General features: G+C 52.0%; 3 protein-coding genes across 4 annotated transcripts; 2 read left to right on the top strand and 1 right to left on the bottom strand.

Moving 5' to 3' along the window:
• Window positions 1-194: 194 nt before the first annotated feature.
• Window positions 195-2,851, bottom strand: CDCA3 (cell division cycle associated 3). Its single transcript, XM_076347168.1, has 5 exons — window positions 2,730-2,851; window positions 2,514-2,643; window positions 2,178-2,426; window positions 1,015-1,136; window positions 195-616 (listed from the first exon to the last, which is right to left on the bottom strand). The coding sequence occupies exons 1-5, from the start codon at window positions 2,832-2,834 to the stop codon at window positions 476-478; spliced, it is 747 nt and encodes a 248-aa protein (XP_076203283.1). The 5' UTR covers window positions 2,835-2,851; the 3' UTR covers window positions 195-475.
• A 442-nt stretch (window positions 2,852-3,293) lies between these two features.
• USP5 (ubiquitin specific peptidase 5) lies at window positions 3,294-18,544 on the top strand. 2 transcript variants are annotated; one of them, XM_076347098.1, is made up of 20 exons: window positions 3,294-3,423; window positions 4,906-5,031; window positions 5,328-5,394; window positions 8,377-8,510; window positions 8,815-8,960; window positions 9,263-9,447; window positions 10,046-10,140; window positions 10,661-10,854; window positions 10,999-11,070; window positions 12,378-12,459; window positions 12,680-12,805; window positions 13,242-13,395; window positions 13,808-13,982; window positions 15,318-15,406; window positions 15,615-15,737; window positions 16,356-16,499; window positions 16,658-16,803; window positions 16,888-17,041; window positions 17,703-17,787; window positions 17,960-18,544. In XM_076347098.1, exons 1-20 carry the CDS (start codon window positions 3,316-3,318, stop codon window positions 18,051-18,053), a joined length of 2,499 nt encoding a protein of 832 aa, XP_076203213.1. In that variant the 5' UTR covers window positions 3,294-3,315; the 3' UTR covers window positions 18,054-18,544. The 2 variants fall into 2 exon arrangements, with proteins under 2 accessions (XP_076203213.1, XP_076203203.1); XM_076347088.1 differs by having other exon boundaries at window positions 15,615-15,806.
• A 345-nt stretch (window positions 18,545-18,889) lies between these two features.
• Window positions 18,890-21,924, top strand: TPI1 (triosephosphate isomerase 1). The gene is made up of 7 exons (XM_076347155.1): window positions 18,890-19,077; window positions 19,939-20,062; window positions 20,148-20,232; window positions 20,364-20,496; window positions 20,737-20,822; window positions 20,997-21,084; window positions 21,351-21,924. The coding sequence occupies exons 1-7, from the start codon at window positions 18,966-18,968 to the stop codon at window positions 21,467-21,469; spliced, it is 747 nt and encodes a 248-aa protein (XP_076203270.1). The 5' UTR covers window positions 18,890-18,965; the 3' UTR covers window positions 21,470-21,924.
• Window positions 21,925-22,337: the final 413 nt, after the last annotated feature.

Raw genomic sequence — 22,337 nt, 5'->3', positions numbered from 1 at the left:
CAGCCCACTCTGTAGCACATGAGTTCAAGGTCAGACCCTTCTCAGCACAGCTCTATGGTGGCATATTACAGGCAGGGGACAGAGCTGTTTTAGGGCTAATGGAAAGCTGAACTATTTGTTCCTGAATCCTTGTCCCTAAAGAAAATATTGCACTGGGCAAGCAAGGGACTCCTACTGTCCTGTCAGGACACAGATACAGTCAAAGGTTTAATACAAATTTATTTACTACAGATAAGAACTCTACAGTAAGTCAATACAGCTGATACACAATAGAAGAGCCAAAGTCTGTACTGTACATAAGACATGCAAAGCTAGGAGAGAGAGAGAGAGTGTGCTCTTTCCCCTTTCCCCAACAGGGATAGGTGAGAAGAATGACCACAAGTCTGGAGTTTCAGTCTATTGCAGGATTTCTCACCCCTGGAAGACTCCCAAAACATAGAAGCAAATTACAGCAAGATCCTGGAAAAGGAAACCTCTAGTTCTCCACAAAAGGACACTGTTGGTTCTCTTTGTTGAGGTCACTCCAAGCACAGTTCCCAGATTTGAGGCTCCTGCTCAGATCCACTGTTACTTCCTTCTTCTCCCCAAGGTTCTCCCCCAACATGTGCCTCTTACTCTAGAGAAATTAAAAAAAAAACCCCCACCCAAACATACAGTGTAAAACACGAGTTAGTTAATTCTCAGTGGAACACATAGCCCATTTTCAGGCCATTCAGCTTTGGCCCTCTTGTGATAACATCTAAGAGTGATGGACTTCTTTCTACAGCCTAAAGAGAAAGGATACACTGAAATGGGCAATATCATGGTAAGGCCAAAGATACAGATGTTGAACAAGACTTTGAGGCATCTAGGGACAAGACTGACCCACAGAAAAATACTTATGAAGTCACCAGGCCCTACAGGCCTAGGAGGCCACGGTTCCAAACTGGGGCCCTACAAAATACAGATATTGAAGGATTTGGGTTTTTTTTTCAGCCCATTCTCCCTCCCACAGTATGACTCACTAAGCTTTACCTGGCGAGGGGCGGGAGCACTGGGGGAATTATCATCTTGTAGGATGCTGAGAGGAGAGCGACCAGTTCCACCAGATGTTGCCATGACTTTGTTGTTGGTCTTGCGTCTTACGGGCTTGCTCCCTAGTGAAGGAAGTAAGCACATCGGTGTATCACAACAAGGCTAGAGGGTCCTCGATTTTAAATGCCTCCTGGCCTTTATGATCTAGCTTGCTTGCCTGCACAGCAAAGACTATTACCCAAGGACTTCCAGGTAAAGGGATCACAGAGTGGTTGAGGTCAGAAGGGACCTCTGGAGGTCGTCTGGTCCAACCCCCCTGTCCCAGCAGGGCCACCTAGAGCCAGTTGCCCAGGACCATGTCCAGATGGCTTTTGAGTATCTCCAAGGAGGGAGACTGCACAACCTCACTGGTCAACCTGTGCCAGTGCTCAGTCACCCTCACAGTAAAAAAGGGTTTCCTGGTGTTCAGAGGGAACCTCCTGTAGTTCAGTTTGTGCCCATTGCCTCTGGTCCCATCACTGGGCACACTGAAAAGAGCCCGGCTCTCCTTTCCTTATACCCTCCCTTCAGGTGTTTATACATATTAATAAGATCCCCTGGAGCCCTCTCTGCTCCAGGCTGAACAGTCCCAGCTCTCAGCCTCTCCTCATAGGAGAGATGCTCAGCACAGAGTTTTCTGAAGCACGGTCTATGTTAAAGACTCTCAGCACCACTCAGTCGTGGCACTTAGATGTGCTTCCCACCCTCACTCCCCAGCTCTTCCCAAGGAGAAACTGCAAGGTCCCTCTGAACAGGCCTCCACAATTACAAACCTGTCTCAGAGAGGAAAAGAGCTGACATTTGCCTCTTAAAGCGGTACATTTACCTCTTGATTTTGACTACAGATTGAAAACATAGTTTTTCAATTCCTGACAGAGATCAGTTCAGTAGAAGAACCGTTCCCAAAGGGGCCTCCCATCTGCAGAGCCCCAAGGCCGGGCTATCTGAGGCAGCAGAAGACAGCTGAGCAGGGGCAACAGGCAAGGTCTCTGTAAGCAAGCAAGCCTGGAGAAGGCACACGCACCAGAGGGTGTTGAGAGCCCTGACCCGCTCATACCATGGACCGTGCAGCCCTCCAGGCACACGGAGCCTTGGCCGTGTTACCCACCACACCGAGCACTTACCCGAGAAGCCGGGTGCGGCAACGCGGGCTGGCCGAGCCAGGGCCGCGCTAGGAGAGGGCGGCCTCTCCGCCTCTTCCCCCGAAGGGGCTGCCGTCCCCGGGCCGTCCGCGGGCGGGGAGCTCCACCGGGCCGGCTCCTCCGCTGCCGGCTCCTCGGCGGGGCAGGCCGCTCCCGACGGCACCGGCTCCTGGGGCGCGACCTCAGCCCCGAAGGCTTCGCTGAGGTGCTTCACCAGGCGGTCCACGCTGTCTGCCGGGGAGGGAGGGATGGAGGACGGGGTGAGCGGCCGGGCCGCGCCGTGCAGCCCGCCCGCCTTCCCGCGCCGGCCTCACTCACCACCCGATGCGGCTCTCATGGGCGTGCGGGAGATGCCGGGCGTGGGCGAGCGCGGGTCCCGGTCCTGGCTGGTGCCCGCCGCCGGCTCGGCGGGGCCGGGCTGAGGGCTGCCCGCCGGGGAGCTCACCACCTGCAGAGAGGGCAGGCGTGGGGGCGGCGGGCCGTGGCCGCCGAGGGGGGCGGCGGGGGGGGGGCTGCCCACGGGAGGGCGCCTACCTCGATGGGGGTGCGCAGGATGCCGGCGCTGGGGGAGCGGGGGTCGCGGACGTGCGCCAGGTGCTTGTTGCGGGGGGTGGCCGGGACGCTGCCGGAGACCCCCATGGCGGCGGGCGCCGAGCCGCACTGCTCCCCTGCCCCACCCGCCGCCGCGATTCAAATCTCCCGCGCGCCGGGCGGCACCGCCCCATTGGCCCCGGCACGGAGGAGGGGCCCGCCCCGCCCCCGGGACCGCCCCGCCCCCGGGACCGCCCCGGGACGCCCACCTCCCGCGGGGGCCGCCCGGCGGCTCCGCAGCCCCCGCCCGGCACGTCCCGCCTCGCCCGCCGCCGGCCCGCTGTCAATCTTCGGGGAGCTCGCCGCCCCGCTCTACGCCGCCATTGGCCGAGGAGCCCGGCACCGCCTCCGGTGACGGCAGAAGGGTGGCTGCGATTGGGCGGACCGGCCGGGCGGTGCCGCGGGCCCGGCCCTCAGCCTCGCTGCCGGCGCGCCCGTGCGGCGCGGGATTGGTCAGAGCCCGCCTGACCACGCTGGGCTCCGATTGGTTAGGGTGGGGCTGTGGGCGGTGCTGCAGTGAGCCGCTGTCATGGCGGAGCTGAGCGAGGCGCTGCTCTCGGTGTTGCCGTCCATCCGGGTGCCCAAGGCCGGCGACCGGGTCCACAAAGACGAGTGCGCCTTTTCCTTTGACACGCCGGTAAGCGCGCCCCGCGGCCGGCCCACCCGCCTCGCCGGGCTGCCCCGCGCTCCGGCCCGCTCCCAGCCCAGCCACCCGTCGGGGTGCCGCCCGCGCGGGGCGCGATGGGACTTGTGGTTCCCCGGCGGCCGGGGCGGCCCGCAGCCGGGCGGAGCGCGGGGCCCTCGGGGACTACAGCGCCCGGCGTGCCCCGCGCCGCGCCCCTCCCGGCCGCGGCGCGCTGGGCGCTGTAGTTCTGGGGCCGGAGCGGGCGTGGGCAGGTCGCTCGCCCCGTTCGGGCCGGCCCGGCCCTGCGCGCCTGGGGAGCGGGTGGCCCCCCGACCCTCGCTGCGGGGGCATGCCGGGACTTGTAGTCCTGCGGGGGTCGGGGGGCCGGGGCGCGCCCCGGGCCCGGCCCTTGGCGGCGGGGGGCGGGCCGGGGGTCCCGCCCTGCCCGGGTCTGAGCTGCCCCTCCGGCCTCACCGCGTGGCGTGGCCCGGCAGGCGGGGGGCGAGTCGGTGCTGTGTCATTAAGATGGCAGTGGTCCCTTCTCCAGCCGTCTCCACCCCGCTGGCATCCCTGCTCCTCCCTCCCTACCCCCGCCTGGCCTAGGTGGACCTGGGGAGGCCCAGGCGGCGGGAGGGCGAGGTCCCTCCCTTGGCCTCCTCCGCAGGCGCCCATCCGGGCTGTGCCCCAGCCCACCAGAAGAAATGAGCTGCGTCTGGAAGATACGGGTCCTTCGAGGAAGCAGCGCACAGCAGCCTGGCCCTCTTTCCCTCCCCGAGCCCCACGGTGATGCCTGTCCATGCGCTCTGACTCTGTCCCAGCTGCTTAATGTTGGGAAGCAGGCTGAGGGCTTCTTAGTGGTTTCCCTCTTTTCCAGCCTCCGTATTTGGGTCCCTCACCTCTTCAATTTAAAAAGGGTATCTCTGCTGAACGAGTGTGGCGTTTTCCAGGTGCTTGTGGGATGGGGAGGGCTCGTTCTGTATCTGTTTCGGAGCTACTCACAAGCTTTTGAACGCAGCAGCAAAAATAAGCAGTGGTCTGTTTACCTTCCTCACGCTGTAGTTTGGCAAAGTTCCCTGCGGCACTGGGGTTTACACTTTCAGACAGGGTGGCACGGTTTTGTTGGTAATGATTGTACCGTGCTCTGAACGTGTGAACTGTGTGTGCTAAGGGCCTTTTGCGAGATAAGCTTCTGAGGAAGCTCAGGCTTTCCTGATTCGGTAGCATTCTGCTGTAAATGAACAGGCAAATAGGTTTTCCAATACATCATCTTGACAGGAGTACCTGTTCTTCTGGGACAGCCAGGCTGGGGCTTGCCATCTTATTTCCGACTAGCTACTAGGTGGCTGGTATGTAGGAATGAGCTGTAGCCAGGAGCTGTAGCCATGATTTAATGAATAATGAATAGTGTTCCTAGAGGTAAGTCTGTGCTTATCCTAGCAGTTGGAATGGCATTCTTTACCACCTCCCTTCAGTTTTCTCTCTCCTTCCTTCCAGGAGTCAGATGGTGGCTTATATATCTGCATGAACACGTTCCTGGGCTTTGGGAAGCAGTATGTGGAAAAGCACTATCAGAAAACAGGCCAGCGGGTCTATCTGCACCTCAAAAGAACACGTAAACCGGTAAAAAATAAAAATACATACAATCAAACTTGTTCTGAAATTGAGAGCTGGGCTATGTCTCTATATTCAATCAGGTACAGAGTTTCCTCTCCTCAAATATAACTGCTGTTTTTCTTGGTGAATTGAGATACACCAGTTCTTCAGCCCTGCTTCTGTTGAATTGTTGTATGGATTGCCCACGCTATTTCTGCCTGGCCTCTTTCTGTTTTCAGAGTAGCTTAATTTCAATCCGTAAGGCTTGCCGCAGCTTGCCTGTTCCCCTAACTCCATTTCCCTATTTCTTCTCAATGCGACAGAAGGAAGAAGACACCAACTCCAGTGCTGGGGACCCCCCAAGGAAGAAACCAACTCGCTTGGCTATTGGTAAGAAAGCACTTGTGTACCGTATCGTCCTTGTTGTTTTGGACCAGTCCTCTGGAGCTGCCTGGCTTTGTGGCACATCTCTTTTGCCTTTCCTCTTCTGGGCTAGTTGAAGCTAGTATCCCCAATGGAATTCAAGCTTCACGTTTTCTAGTGTGTCTTAGGTGGGCAGTTACTGCAAAACAGTTGTTGAGGTGGTAGTTTTGTTCTGTGTTCAAAGTTGCATCGTGTTTTCTGTAGATAAATATGTTTTGCATCCTCTCTTAACTCTGTATGCCTGACTCAGCTTGGTGTGGGTATAACCAGTGTGGGGCTCTTGCTGTATATGGATGCATCCAGTGTGGGGCTGAAGTAAGTTTGATAAAATGTATAGGTCTGAGAAAAGTAAGTTTGAAGTTTCTGATAGAAAAACTATTTTTTAAACTCCTGATAAATTGAACTAGTGTTATTTATATAGGTGGGGAAGAAATTACTGGTAAATGCTGTATTAACACTTTTGGCTCGATAGTTCTTTGAAATACAAGGCTGATACTGGAGGAGATACACGTGAACATTAAAATATTAAAAACAAGCCCTTTTTTGGAAGAACAGGGCTGCTGTTCCATTACTCTCTTGCACCAACTGCAAAGGCTGTCATGGCAATCAGTGAAGATGCTGCTTATTTGGAGCAGTCTCGGCTAGTAATTTCTGAACCATTGTGGAGATCCATAAAGCAGAGGACAGGAACATTTTTCAGCAGTAACAGGTTCTTGGCTTGCTGGAAGCTGACCACTAGAGGGAAATCCAGAACCTGGACTGTGCACGTCTTGCTTTTTGCTCACTTTTTCCCTGGCTGTGCCATTGTGTAGCAGACGCCCGGTGACTCCACTGCTGCCACAGCGCAAACACCAACATTAAGACTTTCAGCTGCTCCCTGTTTTTATGGTGAGGTGAATGGAGTCCCAAAGGTCACTTCTAGCAAAATTGAGACTAGAATCTACGTTTCTTCAGATAGCCAGTCCTTTTATGTATATGATTATGCTGCTTTTGGAGAGATGAGGCCCAGTCTGCATTATGAGTTATTTCTGCATCCTCAATTCTACAAAGGTCTTGAGACAAGTGTTGTCATGGGTCAGCAAATAGCTGCCTGTGATAACAGCTTAGTGGCGTGAATGGAGCGGGAGAGAATAAAAGAAAGTATTAGTCCTGTGAGGCAGTGATCTTATATCCAGGAGAGATTTTTTTTTTTCCTCTTTTTTAGCTAAACTGTGGTGGTTTAGCTAATCCTGACATGGGAGGTTTTTTAAAATACTAGAAAGATTTAGGAGCAAAATGTCATTGGCTGCAAAATGTAGCCCTTGATCTCTCTGTACCTCAGCTTCCCTCGCCATGGAAAAAAAATCTGTAGTGCTTGCCACCCATGCCCGTGTATTAGTTGAACGACTTTTGGAGTTTGTGGTGCTTAGATACAGCCACAGAGAGGGAGGCAGTGTACCTCATGGCAAGCTGTTGGCTATATGTGGGGGGAAAAAGGGCTAGGAGGCAGTCTGCTGGCTGAAGACCCTATTCCTCATCTGGAGCTTCAGGAGGTTCACACAACCACCCGAGGGGACCTCACCAGTCTGTTTTAGTTTTTTTTAGAGTTCAGGAATTGTGTAATACCTTGAGGGATTGTGTATTGCTTTACTCTATGAAGTGGTGACAGGAGATCTCTCTGGGATGTGCTGAAGAGGCACAGGAGAGGATTATCTGGGTACGGTGTTGCATGATGCTGGTGCCTGTTTTCAGGTATTTCTAAAATCACTCAGGCTTGCAGCATCTGCATTCATACATGGCAGTTTGTGCATAGTCTAAAAAATGTAGGTATTTGAGAGGAGAGTTGTGGGAGATATTGTGGCAACTGAGTATTTTGTCATTTTTATTTATTTGATCATGTATTTATTTTGATAAAAATAAATATGCATTATTTTGTCATGTATTTAAAACATATACTGTTTTAACTAAATGCAGTAATGGTTATCAGAGCTGTGCCACACACAGGATTCTTGAGGCTGAGGCATTAAACAGCAAAAACTCGTATTCCCTTCAGAGATTTGTTGCAGTGACAGATCTTCAGAGATCTGTTGCAGAGATCTGTTGCAGTCACAGCATGCCATTTTTAAAGAAATAAAGGAAATTCAGTTAAAAAAAAAACATAGGGGGTTAAGGCTGCTAGTAAGCAATGTCTTCTGCCTGTTTCCTTGTGGGATGTAAGGTGTCAACACTTGGAGAACAGGAAGGGCCAAGGTTTTTTCCTGAGTATCTACATAAATCAGAAACTGTTCCCGCCACTGCAAATGTTACTTTTTGGTGACCGTCCGTCATGACTCTTGACAGCTGGCAAATAACCTGTTATGTATGGAACTCCCATTTCTGTTGCAACCTCTGGAAAGCATGCTTAGGTGGGCATGAGAAACTACTAGCACTATACCTTTCCTAAGACTTTTTCTGTAATTCTGGATGTTCTGGTTCCAGAGAAACCCCTGGTTTGCCTTGCTTAAGTTCAGGGCTCTGAACTGTCCTTCCCGGAAGAGGCAAGAAGCAGAGCCAGGCTCCTTAAAGATGCTGGTAGACTAGACATTTGAACAGGGTTAGAATATGATCTCTTCATGCACATCTCCATTCATCATCTTGCATGAGCAGCAGTGCTTTATCATGGCTCTGTTCTGGCAACTGTCTCTCTAGAGCAGGTCTTCTTTCTGGTTGTAGCCAGGGTCTGAAGATTCCTTCTAAGCATCTGTAAAAAGAGCTGGGAAAAGCAAACCTATTGTCACTGGGCTTATATTTGCTCCTGTGAAGTTCAGACCTCCAGCAGAAACTTTGGGATCCAGAAATAGAAGAAAGATTGTGGATCGTTGATCTAGAGCTTTGCCTTAGTCATGGTGCCTTGTTTCATGTAAGCTATGGGCAAAGAGGCCTCAGAAGCTATTTAGTTTTACCTGTTACCACGTTTTCTTCTTCCTGTAGGTGTAGAAGGTGGATTTGACATCACAGAGGAAAAGTTTGAATATGACGAAGATGTAAAAATAGTAATTTTCCCAGAGCATTTGGATATTCCTCGTGATGGGCTGGAGGGACTACCAGACATGGTCAGAGACAGGGTACGTTTGGGTGGAGGGCTGTGTTTTCTGTTGGTAAGGAGGAAACGCACCATTACAGAGAAGGAACTGCTGTCCCGTAAAAGGGATCCTGCACAGCTGCTGCGAAGTCTCAGCGTGGAGCAAGCAGGGTTGTTCTACACTTATACAATGCTTTATGTTACAGAGCCCTGGCTTGTGACTGAGGCTCCTGAATGCTGCCCTAGCACAACTGACTTGCCCATCTGAGCCTAAATGTGGAGTGTTGTGGCACTGGAAGCTTCTCTCCTTGTGCCCTTCATTTTTTTTCCTGCTGTCCTAATTCCAGATTGCCAGTGCAGTCGAGGCCATCCTGACAGCAGATTCAGCCTCACGGAAGCAGGAGGTGCAGGCTTGGGATGGGGAGGTTCGGCGTGTATCCAAACACGCTTTTTCCCTGCACCAACTTCAGAACGATGTCCGCATCCCACCGTGGTGAGCATAGTACTGAAACTAGCTGTGTCGCTCTGTATCCCAGACCCACCCCCATCACCTTCTTCTCCTGTCTTGGACCGCAGCAGCAGATGAGACTTATTTTGTGAGTCTCTGAGTGTGCCTCGTCATAGTAAATTCAGGGGAAGTGGCAAACTAAGCTATTTCAGGATGCTCAGTGTTCTGAAGTAAAAGAGGAATGAGATTGCTTATACTATGGTCAGTGGGTAGTAATGGAGAGGGCTTGGGAGGTAGAACCCAAAGGTTTTCACCCTAATCTCTTCTTCTCTGTTCCTTGTCAATAGTGGCTGGAAGTGCAGCAAGTGTGACATGAGGGAGAACCTGTGGCTGAACATGACCGATGGAGCCATCCTCTGTGGTCGACGCTATTTTGATGGCAGTGGTGGCAACAATCATGCGGTTGAGCATTATCGGGAAACTGGCTACCCACTGGCTGTGAAACTGGGAACAATTACTCCTGATGGGGCTGGTGAGAAGGGGGATCCTGTGAGGGTTATAGATGCCAGGCAACACTCAGGCTGACTGTGGTCTCTGACAAGGGAAGTCAGGGAGGATTTCCAGGAATTAGGCTGGTGTTGCGCATCTTATGACCTGGAACATTCAGTGTCATCCTATCATGAACTTTCCCACTCTGACCTGCTTCTTGTGGCAGGCAAAGAACCAGCTGATAAATTCTTGCCTTCCTCCTCCCCTCCCTTGTAATTTGGAGGGTTTTAGAATAGTTATCCAGGTTGCCGTCTTATTTTCTGTGGTGGGATATTTATCAAAGAATTTTGTGTGCAAAGCCTGAGTAGAGAGTATATGGCACAGTAACCCACTTTCCTCACTCCAGACATACATGTACCTCTGTACCTTGATCAATGACAAAGTTGTTTGCCTTGTCACATGTTTTGGAGGAACCTCAATATTCTGTCTTGTCATGCTACTCTCCTGAGAAAGGAGAGAAACCCCAACTGCTCAGTTTGTCAAAACTCCCAGTTCTGAGCACTCTGTTTTCTTCATCCGGCAGTGAGTGTTAGATCACAGGCCATTATAAGTCTCTCCTTTTCCTCTGTGTTCCTGCATAGACGTCTACTCCTACGACGAGGATGACATGGTGTTGGATCCCAACCTAGCAGAACACCTTGCTCACTTTGGGATTGACATGCTCAAGATGCAGAAGGTGAGGAGGGGGGTGGTCCTCCATAGGCCCAGAGGGGGAGAGAAGCAACTCTGAAGTGTCTTAGCTGGATCCCAGCTTTCTGCGGCTATGCAGAACCATTCCTGGTCAAGAAATCCTGTTTTTTGTCAGGTGGAGAGTTGACTTGTCTGCCTCTCTTCTTCCATTGCCTTTTTTGGCTTTGTTTCCCGTCCCTCAGGTTTATTTCCTTGGGGTTCTGTGTCAGTACTGTGGGCAGGGAGGTTCCCAGGCGCTGAGCTTTGTTCCCTAGATTCAGTCTTAGTGTGTGATTTCCATGCCCCTTTACAGGGGATGGTTCAGATTTCTCCCATGTTTCTTATCATTCCTCTTTCTGTCCCAGGTATTCAGATATTTGAAAACAATTCTTGTATCTTCCTCTTCTTCTAATTTAATAAAACATAATGGATTTGACTCTCTGTTTCTCTACAGCATTGCACTTTTCACACCTCTGATGTTCCCTTGAGTCTTCTTTGAGGGTTTTTCCTGTTCTTTCCCTCCACAGACAGACAAGACAATGACAGAACTGGAAATAGACATGAACCAGCGCATTGGGGAGTGGGAGCTCATCCAGGAGTCTGGCGTGCAGCTCAAGCCCCTCTATGGGCCTGGGTACACTGGTATCCGTAACCTGGGCAACAGTTGCTACCTCAATTCTGTGATGCAGGTGCTGTTCAGTATCCCAGACTTCCAGAGAAAGTAAGTGAGCTTAATCACTCCTTTCCATTAGCCTGGGATCAGTACAAAGGTCTAGAGCTGGGAGCTTCTGTTACAGTAATCAGGCTCAGAACTGTGTCTCTACTGGATGAACCCGTATGTCCCTTAGATTGCTCTGTTTTGCAGATATGTGGACAAGCTGGAGAAGATATTCCAAAGTGCGCCTTCGGACCCCACACAGGACTTCAGCACACAAGTGTACGTAGAGTTTTGGTGAGAGAAGGAAGGCTGAGGCTGCCTGGGTGCGTCCTCTCTACGCTGCTACAGTGTGCTTTGCTGCAGGTTTCTCCCTCAAGCCTCGCCTCTCTGTTTCCGTGTCCATCACCAGAGACACTGATCCTCAGTGGTTAATAAGGATCTAAGCCAAGAAAATTCAGCTGAATGCCCTAGATGGAGAGGACAGAGTGCACCTCAGTGTTCATGAGAGGCTCTTAAATGTATTATGTGGGGAACGCAGTACCATGTTACCACAGGGGGGATTTCTGGTAGACATATTCTATCTGCGTAACAGCAAAAAGGTGCTTGCTCTCTGCAATGGAGGGAGATGGTTAAGAGCAAAGAAATACATAGATTTAGGCAACTTTATTCTCAGTGGATAATTTATATATGCTTAAAGAGGCTTCATGCAAGAGGTGTTGTGCGAACAATAGCAGGGGAATATACAGAAGAAGGAACACAAGATTTGGAAGGGTGTTGCATTTTAAATACATGAATTCTGTGCTACATCTGCTCTAAAACAGCAAAGCAGTATATGGACATTTGGGGTGGAGGAATGGCATTTGTGGAAGGGAGTTCAGCAGTAAGGAAGGATTCTAAATTTGGACAGCCTGGGGTGAAGTGTTCACTGAGGGGGGGATTAAGTTGAGACAGCCAGAAAGATTTTTGCCTGGGCAAAGGGAGGAGTTGGTAGGGTTTGGTTCCAGACAAATGGCAACAGTGATGGGGAGGGGCTGGAGTGAAGTGGAATAGTAGGAGAGTCTGAGCATAGGAGGAATTTGCTGAATGTTACTGTTGTCCATTAAGTGCCTCATGCAGTCATTCTTGATCTTTCCCCTGGGAAAATGTGATCAGTCTGCTCACAGCAATGCTGTTTCTGGCTCAGACAATTTCACTCTGCCCTATTGTCTCCTGCACAGTCAATTAGATACACTGCTACTTTACCCATGTCAGGCTGCAGCTTAGTTTGGCTGTTACGCAGCTGCTGTATGGCTCAGCACCAGCTGCCCTTCTGTGGGGAAAAGGAAGCTGTTCCTCGGTGTTCTCCCCACTGTGCAAGCAATGGTTGAGATTGGTGCGTAGAAGTCCTAGTAACTTTCAAGTCAATGATGTCTCATGGGACCAGAGAGCAGACCAAGATAAGATGATCTTGGCTGGTGCAGCAGAGAAAACTGGTATCTGTGAGATTGACAGTCCATGGCAGTGGTAAAGCTGGATGGGTTGATGTGGCTCCTGGAGTATGTGCAGAAACCTTTTTGATGCTAACAGTGACTTCTTCATCATTCCAGAGCCAAACTGGGCCATGGACTGCTTTCTGGGGAGTATTCAAAGCCAGCTTCTGCAGATGGGGAGCAGCAGCCCGATCAGAAGGTGAGGCTTGCATACGGCACCCTCATGATGTGTGTGTTGCATGAGGCATTGTGTGTGTTACATGGGGATGGAGAGAGAACCTTTTCTGAAGACATGTCCTGGGGATCGTTCCAGGGCCCTGTCACCTGAAGAAAAGCATGGCTAAGAGTAGAGTGCTACATGCCAGGACACATGCTTAGCAAATTACGACCACCTTCCTCTTCCACCTTGTTATTTGCAGGGTATGCAAAATGGCATTGCTCCACGCATGTTTAAGTCCCTCATTGGAAAGGGGCACCCAGAATTTTCCACTAACCGACAGCAGGACGCCCAGGAATTCTTTCTGCACTTCATCAACATGGTGGAGGTAATGGTTGAGTCTATCTGTCAAATCATGGAAGAGCCCAGCTTTGTTTTCTCCCCACAGCAGGGGGTGACGAGTAGAGGTGAGAAGCTGGCAATCAGAGCAGAGAGAGGGAGAGAACACAAGGAAATGGGCCAGCTAGCACCTGCGGAAGCAGAGAAGGAGAGATGCTTGGCCATGTTTTCAGGGCTGATTCCTTGGAGGAATCTCTTTTGGGAATGGCACGGCTGAAGATGTAAATTGTCTTCTTTAGGAGCAGGAATGGCATGGGTTCCTGGGGTACAGAAGTTGGCTCTAGTTTACTCTTTGCTGTCTTTACCAGTGGACTGGGTACAGAAGTGAATACTCTTTAGCCATGTCTTGTGTGGAACCACTGCTACTGCAGATATTTATTTCTGCCATTCTGATGTTACATCTATCCTTCTAATCTCTCCTTCAGAGGAACTGCCGCAGCTCGGAGAACCCTAATGAGGTCTTCCGTTTTCTGGTGGAGGAGAAGCTGAAGTGCCTGGCCACAGAAAAGGTGAAATACACCCAGCGTGTGGACTATATCATGCAGCTGCCTGTGCCCATGGATGCTGCACTCAACAAAGGTCAGTAATGTGCCACGACCAGAAGAGTAGCAAACATTATGTTTGGATATTGTACTTTTATTACAGAACTCCTTAAATGGGAAAGGGACTTCCCCAAGGACTGGCTTTGCCACTTCTGAAGCCAGATCGATCCTTCACCTGCCTTTGTGGGATTGGGCTGATTTCTTCAGAGGTGGTGTGACACAGTGGTGTCCCTCTAGAACCTTTCCCTCCGACACCACAAGCTGGGCTGTGAGTCAACAGCAAAACAGGACTGCAGTAGCAGAACAGCGCTCTGGAAGACATTGTCTATTTTGTGCTCCGTTCTTGATGGCGTGTATCTATAGGCCTATTCTGCCTCTGGGTGTAGCTTACACCAGTTGCTTTGTAGGTACCTAGAGGTAGTCCTTGACTCCTCTGCTTTATTCTCTAGATGAACTACTGGAATATGAGGAGAAGAAGCGGCAGGCTGAGGAGGAGAAGCAGCCACTGCCTGAGCTGGTGCGAGCCAAGGTGCCTTTCAGCTCCTGCCTAGAGGCCTATGGAGCTCCAGAGCAGGTGGATGATTTCTGGAGCACAGCCTTGCAGGCCAAGTCTGTGGCTCTCAAGTGAGTGTGTGTGAGTTACCAGCTAGGCTATGATGAACTGGCAATAGCTGCATCTTTGGGGACTTCTTTTACTTGCTTGGGGGAGAAGTGTTACCAAAGCTTTGTAGTCCTCCACACCCTGGGCCCATAGAACATTGAAGCAGAGGGGAAACCAATCTGCCAGTGCTGAAGTGATTGCCCCCAAGGGATTACAGTGGGCAGAACAGCCGTACTAGTGAAATCCTTACCATCAGATTTCAATTGCTGAGGGGCTATGAAAATACAGTGATATTCCAGAAAACTAGCAGCTTTTATTCTAAATTCAAAATTTAGCTTTAAAATCAGTACTGACAGTATGGCAACACTGGTCTTGCATGGTCTCTAAAATTCCTTTAAAGAATTTTTTAGCTATTAAAGTTTAAGCAAAACACTGAGTGTAACAGACACGTGAGTTATTTTAAAGAATGCTAACTTAAATGCTAATAGCAAGTTTTAAAAAGCAGCTTTAATTTGTCTCACTGCCTGCAGCACATGCGACAGTGCAAAGGTGTAGTGAGAAGATTACAAACTTACGCAGCTTCCTGCCGTGATGCTACTGATTGTTCTTCTGCAATGAAAGGGTAGTCCTCAAAGAATTGGAAGTGTTTTTCTAACAAATATTCTGTTATTAAGCAATAGCTACTATAAATGAACCGTCAGTAATGCGATCACATTGAAAAGTAACATTTTGTTTTGCTTTTAAGTAATGAGTTGTGTTCAGACACTTCGTAAGAATTAGCGTTGAATATATACCATTGCTTAAATTAATTTTACAGCATGTTACAATTATCCCCCGATAATAAGTATCTGTCTCTCCTATTACTGCTTCTCCCTTCACAAACACTCCCCTCCGTTTCATAGCTCAATCAAATTCAGTTAGCTTAAAATTCACTGCTTCTGCTTTGTATCTGAAGAAGTGCTCTTGTGCTTGAAAGCTTGTCAGTTCCTGCAGCTGTATCTGTCGGTCTAATAAAAGCTGTTATTTCCTCTACATTTCCTTAAGGGTTAGACTTTTAATTAAATACTAAAATCTGAGGAGGCTTGTAAAATACAGGATTGGAAGGGAGAGAACATGTACGGTTTTTCCTCATCCCCCAAGATTTTGTAAATGTTGCATTCCGTCTCCTCTTGTCAGAGTATCTGCTTTAGAAATGGTTCTGTGTTTGAGGAGCTTTAAGCTCAGCATAGGAGAGCTGCACAGGTATTTGTATCCCCCCTTAGGACATGCCTCCACCCTGCTCACTGATTTCTTGAATCAACTAGGCGCCCTCAATCATTGCTGCCAAAGTATTTAAAAGTATTATTTATCTCCTTCAGAACAACACGGTTCGCCTCTTTCCCGGATTATCTGGTGATCCAGATCAAGAAATTCACTTTCGGTCTGGACTGGGTGCCCAAAAAGCTTGGTAAGAAGGATGAGAAGTACAGAGCATATAGGTATTGGGAGTCATATATGGGTATTGTGGTCATTACTGCAAAGAGGAAAGTAACTATGCCAAAAGGAGCTGCAGACTGTAGCATGTTGCATCCCCAGGGACTTACCCTTCTAGATCTTTCAACTGGGTCCTTTGTTTCTGCCCCCATGGGGAGGCTGAGCAAGACTGTATCTTGCAGATGTCTCCATTGAAATGCCAGAGGAGCTGGATATCTCTGCACTGCAGGGAACAGGGCTGCAAGATGGAGAAGAAGAAATGCCAGACATTGCACCCCCACTGGTGACACCAGACGAGCCCAAAGGTAGCCTGGGGTTCTATGGCAACGAGGACGACGACTCCTTCTGCTCCCCTCACTTCTCCTCTCCGACATGTTAGTGATTCTCCTCCTCTCTTCCTGATGCCTGACTCATTTCCTTGCTCTCCTTGTCTTGTCTCCCATGCTAGCGGTTTCCACCTGTTCAGACTTTCCCTGTCCCTCCATCAGCGAACACCGGCTGCCTCCCTTGCATGCCTGTTATGCAAGGGTGTTATGCAAGGGAGTTTGTTGATTCCTGTTCTGTGGAAGATGGGGAGGTGGCATGTCTAGTGCATTTAGAGGGGGCAGAGCTGGGGTTTATACAAGATGTAACTGGTAGAGGTATTTTATTTTCACGAAACGCAGTGGGAGGTAGGGTTTGGAGGGTAGGGAAGAGCCAGTGCTCCTGAGTTCATGAGTTGAATCCTTTGTTCCCCGGGGTGCCTGTGTGTGAGACTGCGCTTCTGAAGAAGAGAGGTAGCAAAGGATGAGAAGAGCAGAGAGACAGAACTTGAGTGAAACGGAGCCAGGAAATGGTGGCTTGGGGGGCTGTGTGACACTGCACAAAATGGAGCAGGCAGGGCTGGGTGGGTGTGGGTGGCTCTAATCTCTGTCTTCCCACAGCACCCATGTTGGATGAGTCAGTGATTATCCAGCTAGTGGAGATGGGCTTTCCCATGGATGCCTGCCGCAAAGCCGTGTATTACACAGGGAACAGTGGGGTTGAGGCTGCCATGAACTGGGTCATGTCACATATGGATGATCCAGGTATGAGACCACATGGCCATGGTGAAGCTTATTGCATCTGGGCCATTGTACTTCCTGTCCCACTACCGCAGTGGAAAACTGAAGTAGTTGGGACCTCAGACTTTATCCCTTCTGGAGAGATCTTACTGCTCTGAGCTGTGTTCTGTTTTCTGCTGCAGACTTTGCTAACCCATTAGTTCTCCCCGGATCCAGTGGACCAGGGTCAACTATTGCCTGCCCAGACCCTCCTTCAGAAGACAGTGTGGCCACCATTGTCTCCATGGGCTTCTCCCGGGACCAGGCTATGAAGGCGCTTAGAGCCACGGTGAGAGGCATGGGTGATGTCAGAGTGAAAAGATTCTCAGGAACAGGCATTCCCAAGTTCACAGTCTTCTCTTCTTTCTTCCAGAACAACAGTCTGGAGCGTGCTGTGGATTGGATCTTTAGTCACATTGATGATCTTGATGCAGAAGCTGCCATGGATATCTCAGAGGGGCGCTCGGCAGCTGAGTCCATCTCTGAATCTGTCCCTGTTGGTCCTAAAGTGCGCGATGGGCCTGGAAGTGAGTTCCAAGCAGCAGGAATGTGGATTTTTGGGGTGCAAACTCATCATGGCTTTATCCTCCCTAATCCATGCAGTACCACAGGTTTTAGCAGCAGCACCTGCCACAGAGCTGGTCTGGTTGTTGAGGTGGAAGCAGGGAGGAAAAGGAGAGGGATGACAAAGTAGGGTCTAGACCCTTCAGGCTGGGGATTAGCTGGAAGCCAGTAAGAGAGAGGGAGAGGAAGCGTCATCAAGTGTCATCGAGATGGGAAGGGCTGTGCTGCTTTTTCCCAGTCATCCCGGGAGGCTTTTCTGTTCTTCAGGCCCCCGTTGAAAAAACATGTTCCAGTCTCTGTGCAGAATCGGTGCCAATGCTGCTAGGCTGCCGGGTGCCACAGGGAGGGGGAATCTCTGCCGTTACCCACCTGGCACCCATGGGCCAAATAAACCGTTGGAAGAGAGAAGGCTAGGTGGCAGAAACCATCTCCTGTTTCCCTGCACGTTTGGCCTTCAGACCAAATCCTCATAGTCACGCTTGACGGAGACCCACTTCTAAATTATTACCCAGCAGAGCTTCCTTCAGGAATCCTTTTCTAGAGAGGGCCTTGCACAGGGTGTTTCGGGGTAAGATGGCCTTTCTTTCTCTGATCACTCCTCTCTTCCCTTCTGATCCTCTGAAGAATATCAGCTGTTTGCCTTCATCAGCCACATGGGCACTTCGACTATGTGTGGACACTACGTTTGTCACATCAAGAAAGATGGCAGGTAAGAGGGATTTTCACAGCGTAAGGGGACTCTGAGGTACAGCTTTAAATCACTGTCCTCCCCTCTTTCTTCAGAGGTCTTGGGGAGTCGGGGATGAGAGCAGGCGAGGGGAATCAAGTTGTGTCTTAGCCACAGAATGGCGGTCCCTGAGCTCCCCTTCTACCTGTTGCAGGTGGGTGATCTACAATGACCAGAAAGTCTGTGCTTCTGAGAAGCCCCCCAAGGACCTGGGCTACATCTACTTCTATCAGCGGATTCCCAGCTAGAACATCCTCTTGCTGTGTGTGGCGGGGGGAGAGGGGTAGGGGCAGTGAGGATGAGAGCAGGGTCCTCCTCTCCCCTGCTCCTCTTTCCCCACTCGTCCCTTCACGGCCTCTCCACGGAGACACACGGGGAGACAAGAGATCCCTGACTAATAGACTGGGGGCTGGAGCCCCCGTGGACATGAGTAAAGGGGGTCCGGGGGGGTGGGAATATCTGTTTCTATAGGAAATGTCCTCACTGTCCCCACCCCCGTGACACACAGCCCTAGTGCTTTGCTGCTTGGTGGGATGATGCCACCTCCTTGCTGTCCAGAAGGGGAGGAGGGGGCTTGTGTGTATGTGTGGCTTCTGTATGGGGGGGTTCCTCCTGCCTGCCCTGCCGGGGAGGGCAGGGGACGGGCAGCAAGGTGGGCCACGAGCAGTGCCCCTGCCTTGTGTGCCCTTTACATGCCAAAATACACGAGGGACAAAATAAAAGTCGAAATACCCCCCTAGTTTCTGTCTGCCCTCTGCATTGCTAGGGGCCCCCCGGGAGCTGAAACATGCGTGGTCGTGGGGTGCGAGAACTGACGGTGCAGCAGAGGCCACCTCTCCGCCTCGGGTTCCCTGTGCTCTCGGCCGCGCAGCCCCCCGTCTCGCCGCGCACACCGAGGAGCCACGGGGGTGCGTGTGCCGGGGCGCCGGGAGCCGGTGCCGGGCCCGGCCGGCAGGCGGGGGGACGCGGCGGGAGGCGTTGCGGCGGCGGGGCTGGTGCGGGGCGGGGCCAGCGGAGGAGGCGGGGCCGGAGTGGGGCGGGGCTACCTGAGGGGGCGGGGCCCCGGGTGCTGCCGGGCCATAAAAGCAGGCGCCGGGGGGGCTGCGCGCCGCCGCTGACCTTCGCGTCTCATCCGGTACCGGCCCGTGCCCGCTCCCGCCATGGCGCCCAGGAAGTTCTTCGTGGGGGGCAACTGGAAGATGAATGGCGACAAGAAGAGCCTGGGCGAGCTCATCCACACGCTGAACGGCGCTAAGCTCTCCGCCGACACCGGTGAGGGCGCGTCCGCACGTAGCGCACGTCCCGCGCGGCGGCTCGGCGGCGGCCTGGTGGGGCTGGGGCCGGGGCCCGGGCACGGGCGGGGGAGCGGCAAATGTCACAGGGCGGCGGGGGCCTAAATATAACCCGGCGGCGGGGCTAAATATACTTGCGAAACCGGATCCGGGGCCGCGGGCCCGGCGGACACGTGCGGCCGCCCCCCGGGTCGCCTCCGGCTGCACCCCTGGGCGGCGGGGCGCCGGGAGGAGGCCTCCCCCCGCAGGTCCCGGCGGGAGCGGGTGGCCCGGTGTCGCCGCTGCCGAGCCCACCCGGTCACCCGTCTCCCTGGGGCCCGCGCCTCTCCCTCGGCCTTGCCCCCACCCTGCCCCGTGTGCTCCTGGTCACGTCTCCCGGCCGGGACCGGGGGGTGCGGAGCTCCGTGTTTCAGCCGAGCTGCGCTGCCAGGGCAGGCTGCGAGACCGTGCCTCTGCTCCGCCGCCGTACCCGGTTACAACCCCAGGCATAACCCGATGCTGCCCTCTCCCCCCCGCGGTTCGGCCAGGCCCGGGCAGCAGAGCGGGATTCTCTCCTGGTTTCTCAGCAGCGCCCTTTCCCCCCTGCCGAGGGGCCTGGCCGTCGGCCTGGTATCACCTATCTGCCCACTGGAAAGGGCTTCCTCCCTGCTGTTGAGTCATCAGATAGCGGGGACATTTGTGCTGCAGAGGGTCCCCCAAATGTCAGCGAGGGTGGACAGGCTGAGCCTTCCCAGGAAGGGTGAGAGGGATGACCTCTTGGGGCTGGGATTTGAGGTTGGTGGCTGGCTACGGTTTCTGCCCTTTGCTTGTCCCAAGGGTAACCACTTTCTTTGCCTTCCAGAGGTGGTTTGTGGAGCCCCCTCCATCTACCTTGACTTTGCCCGTCAGAAGCTTGATGCAAAGATCGGAGTTGCAGCACAGAACTGCTACAAGGTACCAAAGGGTGCTTTCACAGGGGAGATCAGGTGAGCCCGCAGAGAAGAGTAAAGGCAGGGTGCCTCTGGGATGTGAATTTCTTCCAGAGGTGTGAGTCATCTCCTTTCTCCTCAGCCCAGCAATGATCAAAGATATTGGAGCCACGTGGGTGATCCTGGGCCACTCGGAGCGAAGGCATGTTTTTGGAGAGTCTGATGAGGTAAGTGACCCTGGAATGGAGAGATAGTCCAGCTCAGATGTGCCTGCAAAGGCTGGAGGAGTGAGCAGTTAAAATATGACTACAGGAGTAGGTCTGACTTGTCGGTTGCCTTGTTTCTTTTCAATTCCCAGTTGATCGGGCAGAAGGTGGCTCATGCTTTAGCTGAGGGCCTTGGAGTCATTGCCTGCATTGGAGAGAAGCTGGATGAGAGAGAAGCTGGCATAACAGAGAAGGTGGTTTTTGAACAGACCAAGGCCATTGCTGGTAAGGGAAGAAAACGGGTGCTTTTTTCTGCTTTGGACACTTGGGAAATGACCATCCTAGCCTTAACTGGAAGGCCATAATGGCCATCCTGGCCTTCCTTGTAAGGCTTGCAGATATGTTGCTGCACAATGTTAACATGATTATGTTTATAAAAGCCCCATGTGTTCCAGAAAGTTTTCCAGCTCTACCCTTCCCAGCATGGGGTACTGTGCTTACCTATACCTTCTCCCTCCTCCCCAGATAACGTGAAGGACTGGAGTAAAGTGGTTCTTGCCTATGAGCCAGTTTGGGCTATTGGAACTGGTAAAACTGCAACTCCCCAACAGGTATGAGCAGGGGAAAGGGCCAACTGACCCTTCCCACTCAAGAGAGATTGTTGAAGATTCTCTCTAAAGGCTAAAGATTTAGAGAATCTTTAGAGAGATTCTCTCTTTTCTTTGGAAGGGAATTGTGTGCAGAATGGCTCAGCCCTCAGTGGGACTCTTTCTGTTCCATTGCAGGCTCAGGAAGTTCATGAGAAGCTGAGGGGGTGGCTGAAAAGCCATGTGTCTGATGCTGTTGCTCAGTCAACTAGGATCATCTATGGAGGTAAATGAGTCTGAAGCCCCTTCCCAGCGCAGGAAGCGCTTAGTTTCTCTGCTTGTTATCACAGTTGTACAGCATGCTCTGCTGGTGAGGAAACTCGAGATTGTCAGAGCACAGAGAACCACCTACTAGCTTGTTAGGGTAAATGGGAGACAGTCTTACTGTCTGCATAGTAAGTGGTGGCTAGTACCTTGCAGGTCTTACCTCTGCCCTGGCCCCACTTCCTAGAGCTGGCCACATCTGACCTTAAAATACTGTTCCCTCCTTAGGTTCAGTCACTGGCAGCAACTGTAAGGAGCTGGCCTCTCAGCATGATGTGGATGGCTTCCTTGTTGGTGGAGCTTCTCTCAAGCCAGAGTTTGTGGATATTATCAATGCCAAACACTGAAGCAGTTCGTGAGGAGCAGTCCCTTGTGGTTAAGAGCAAGAAACGGAAGCAAGAAGGGACCTTTCATTGCACACATCTCAGTACAGAGGCCTCCTCTGAGGCTTTCCCCCTCCACGGTCATTGTTCTAGCTGTGCTGCTCACCCCCACCACCATGTTGGAGTCCTGTTAGCGGGAGCCTGTCTTGGCAGAGTCTTGACAGCCTCCTCTCCAAATCGGCAAAATCCTCGGTTGCCTCTTGACCTGTAAGAGCCTACAGTCAACCTGGCCAGTGCCTCCCCCTTTCTCTGCAGCGCTGCAGGGAAAGAGGGCCACTGGTGCTGGGGGAAGGAAAAAGGAACTACAGTCTCTTGCATCCTTTAGCTCCATCAGCAAGGAGCCTGTCAGCTTAGACCCTTGTGAGATGTCTTACCTCACCTATGTCCCGTACTGAACAATAAATGAAAGAAAAAGCAAAGGTGTGTGTCCTGGATCTTATTCAGAAGCAGCTGGGGACAAGCAGCGCACAGAACCTACTACTTCTGGAGGTAGCTGGTTGCAGAGAGGGTTGTGTGGGTTTTGTGGGCTTTTCTTTGAGGGCCCACCGCTGCCCCAGTAGGCATTGCGCAGGTTCAACCTGCATCTTGCTATCACAGGTTTCACCTTCAGCATGCCCTGAGCATCTTGCTTCTGTCATGTTACAGCTCTTCTCTGTGTGCATCTCTTCCATGTGTGTCTATTCCAGTAGCTGCTGGAGCACCCGGTGTCCCATTAGTGAGCTGACCTTTCCAGGCAGGCTTGGTAATGCACTCATCCCTACTCTGTCTGTGAGGACTGGTAATCGACTTTGCTGTTCATTAAATGTGGAGCAGAGCAGCTCCCTCTTTATGC

Source organism: Aptenodytes patagonicus, chromosome 1 (assembly GCF_965638725.1).
Source record: "Aptenodytes patagonicus chromosome 1, bAptPat1.pri.cur, whole genome shotgun sequence".
Taxonomy (NCBI): Eukaryota; Metazoa; Chordata; class Aves; order Sphenisciformes; family Spheniscidae; genus Aptenodytes; species Aptenodytes patagonicus.
The sequence above is the reverse complement of the archived record's forward strand: the minus strand, read 5'-3'. Positions and strand labels throughout refer to the sequence as shown.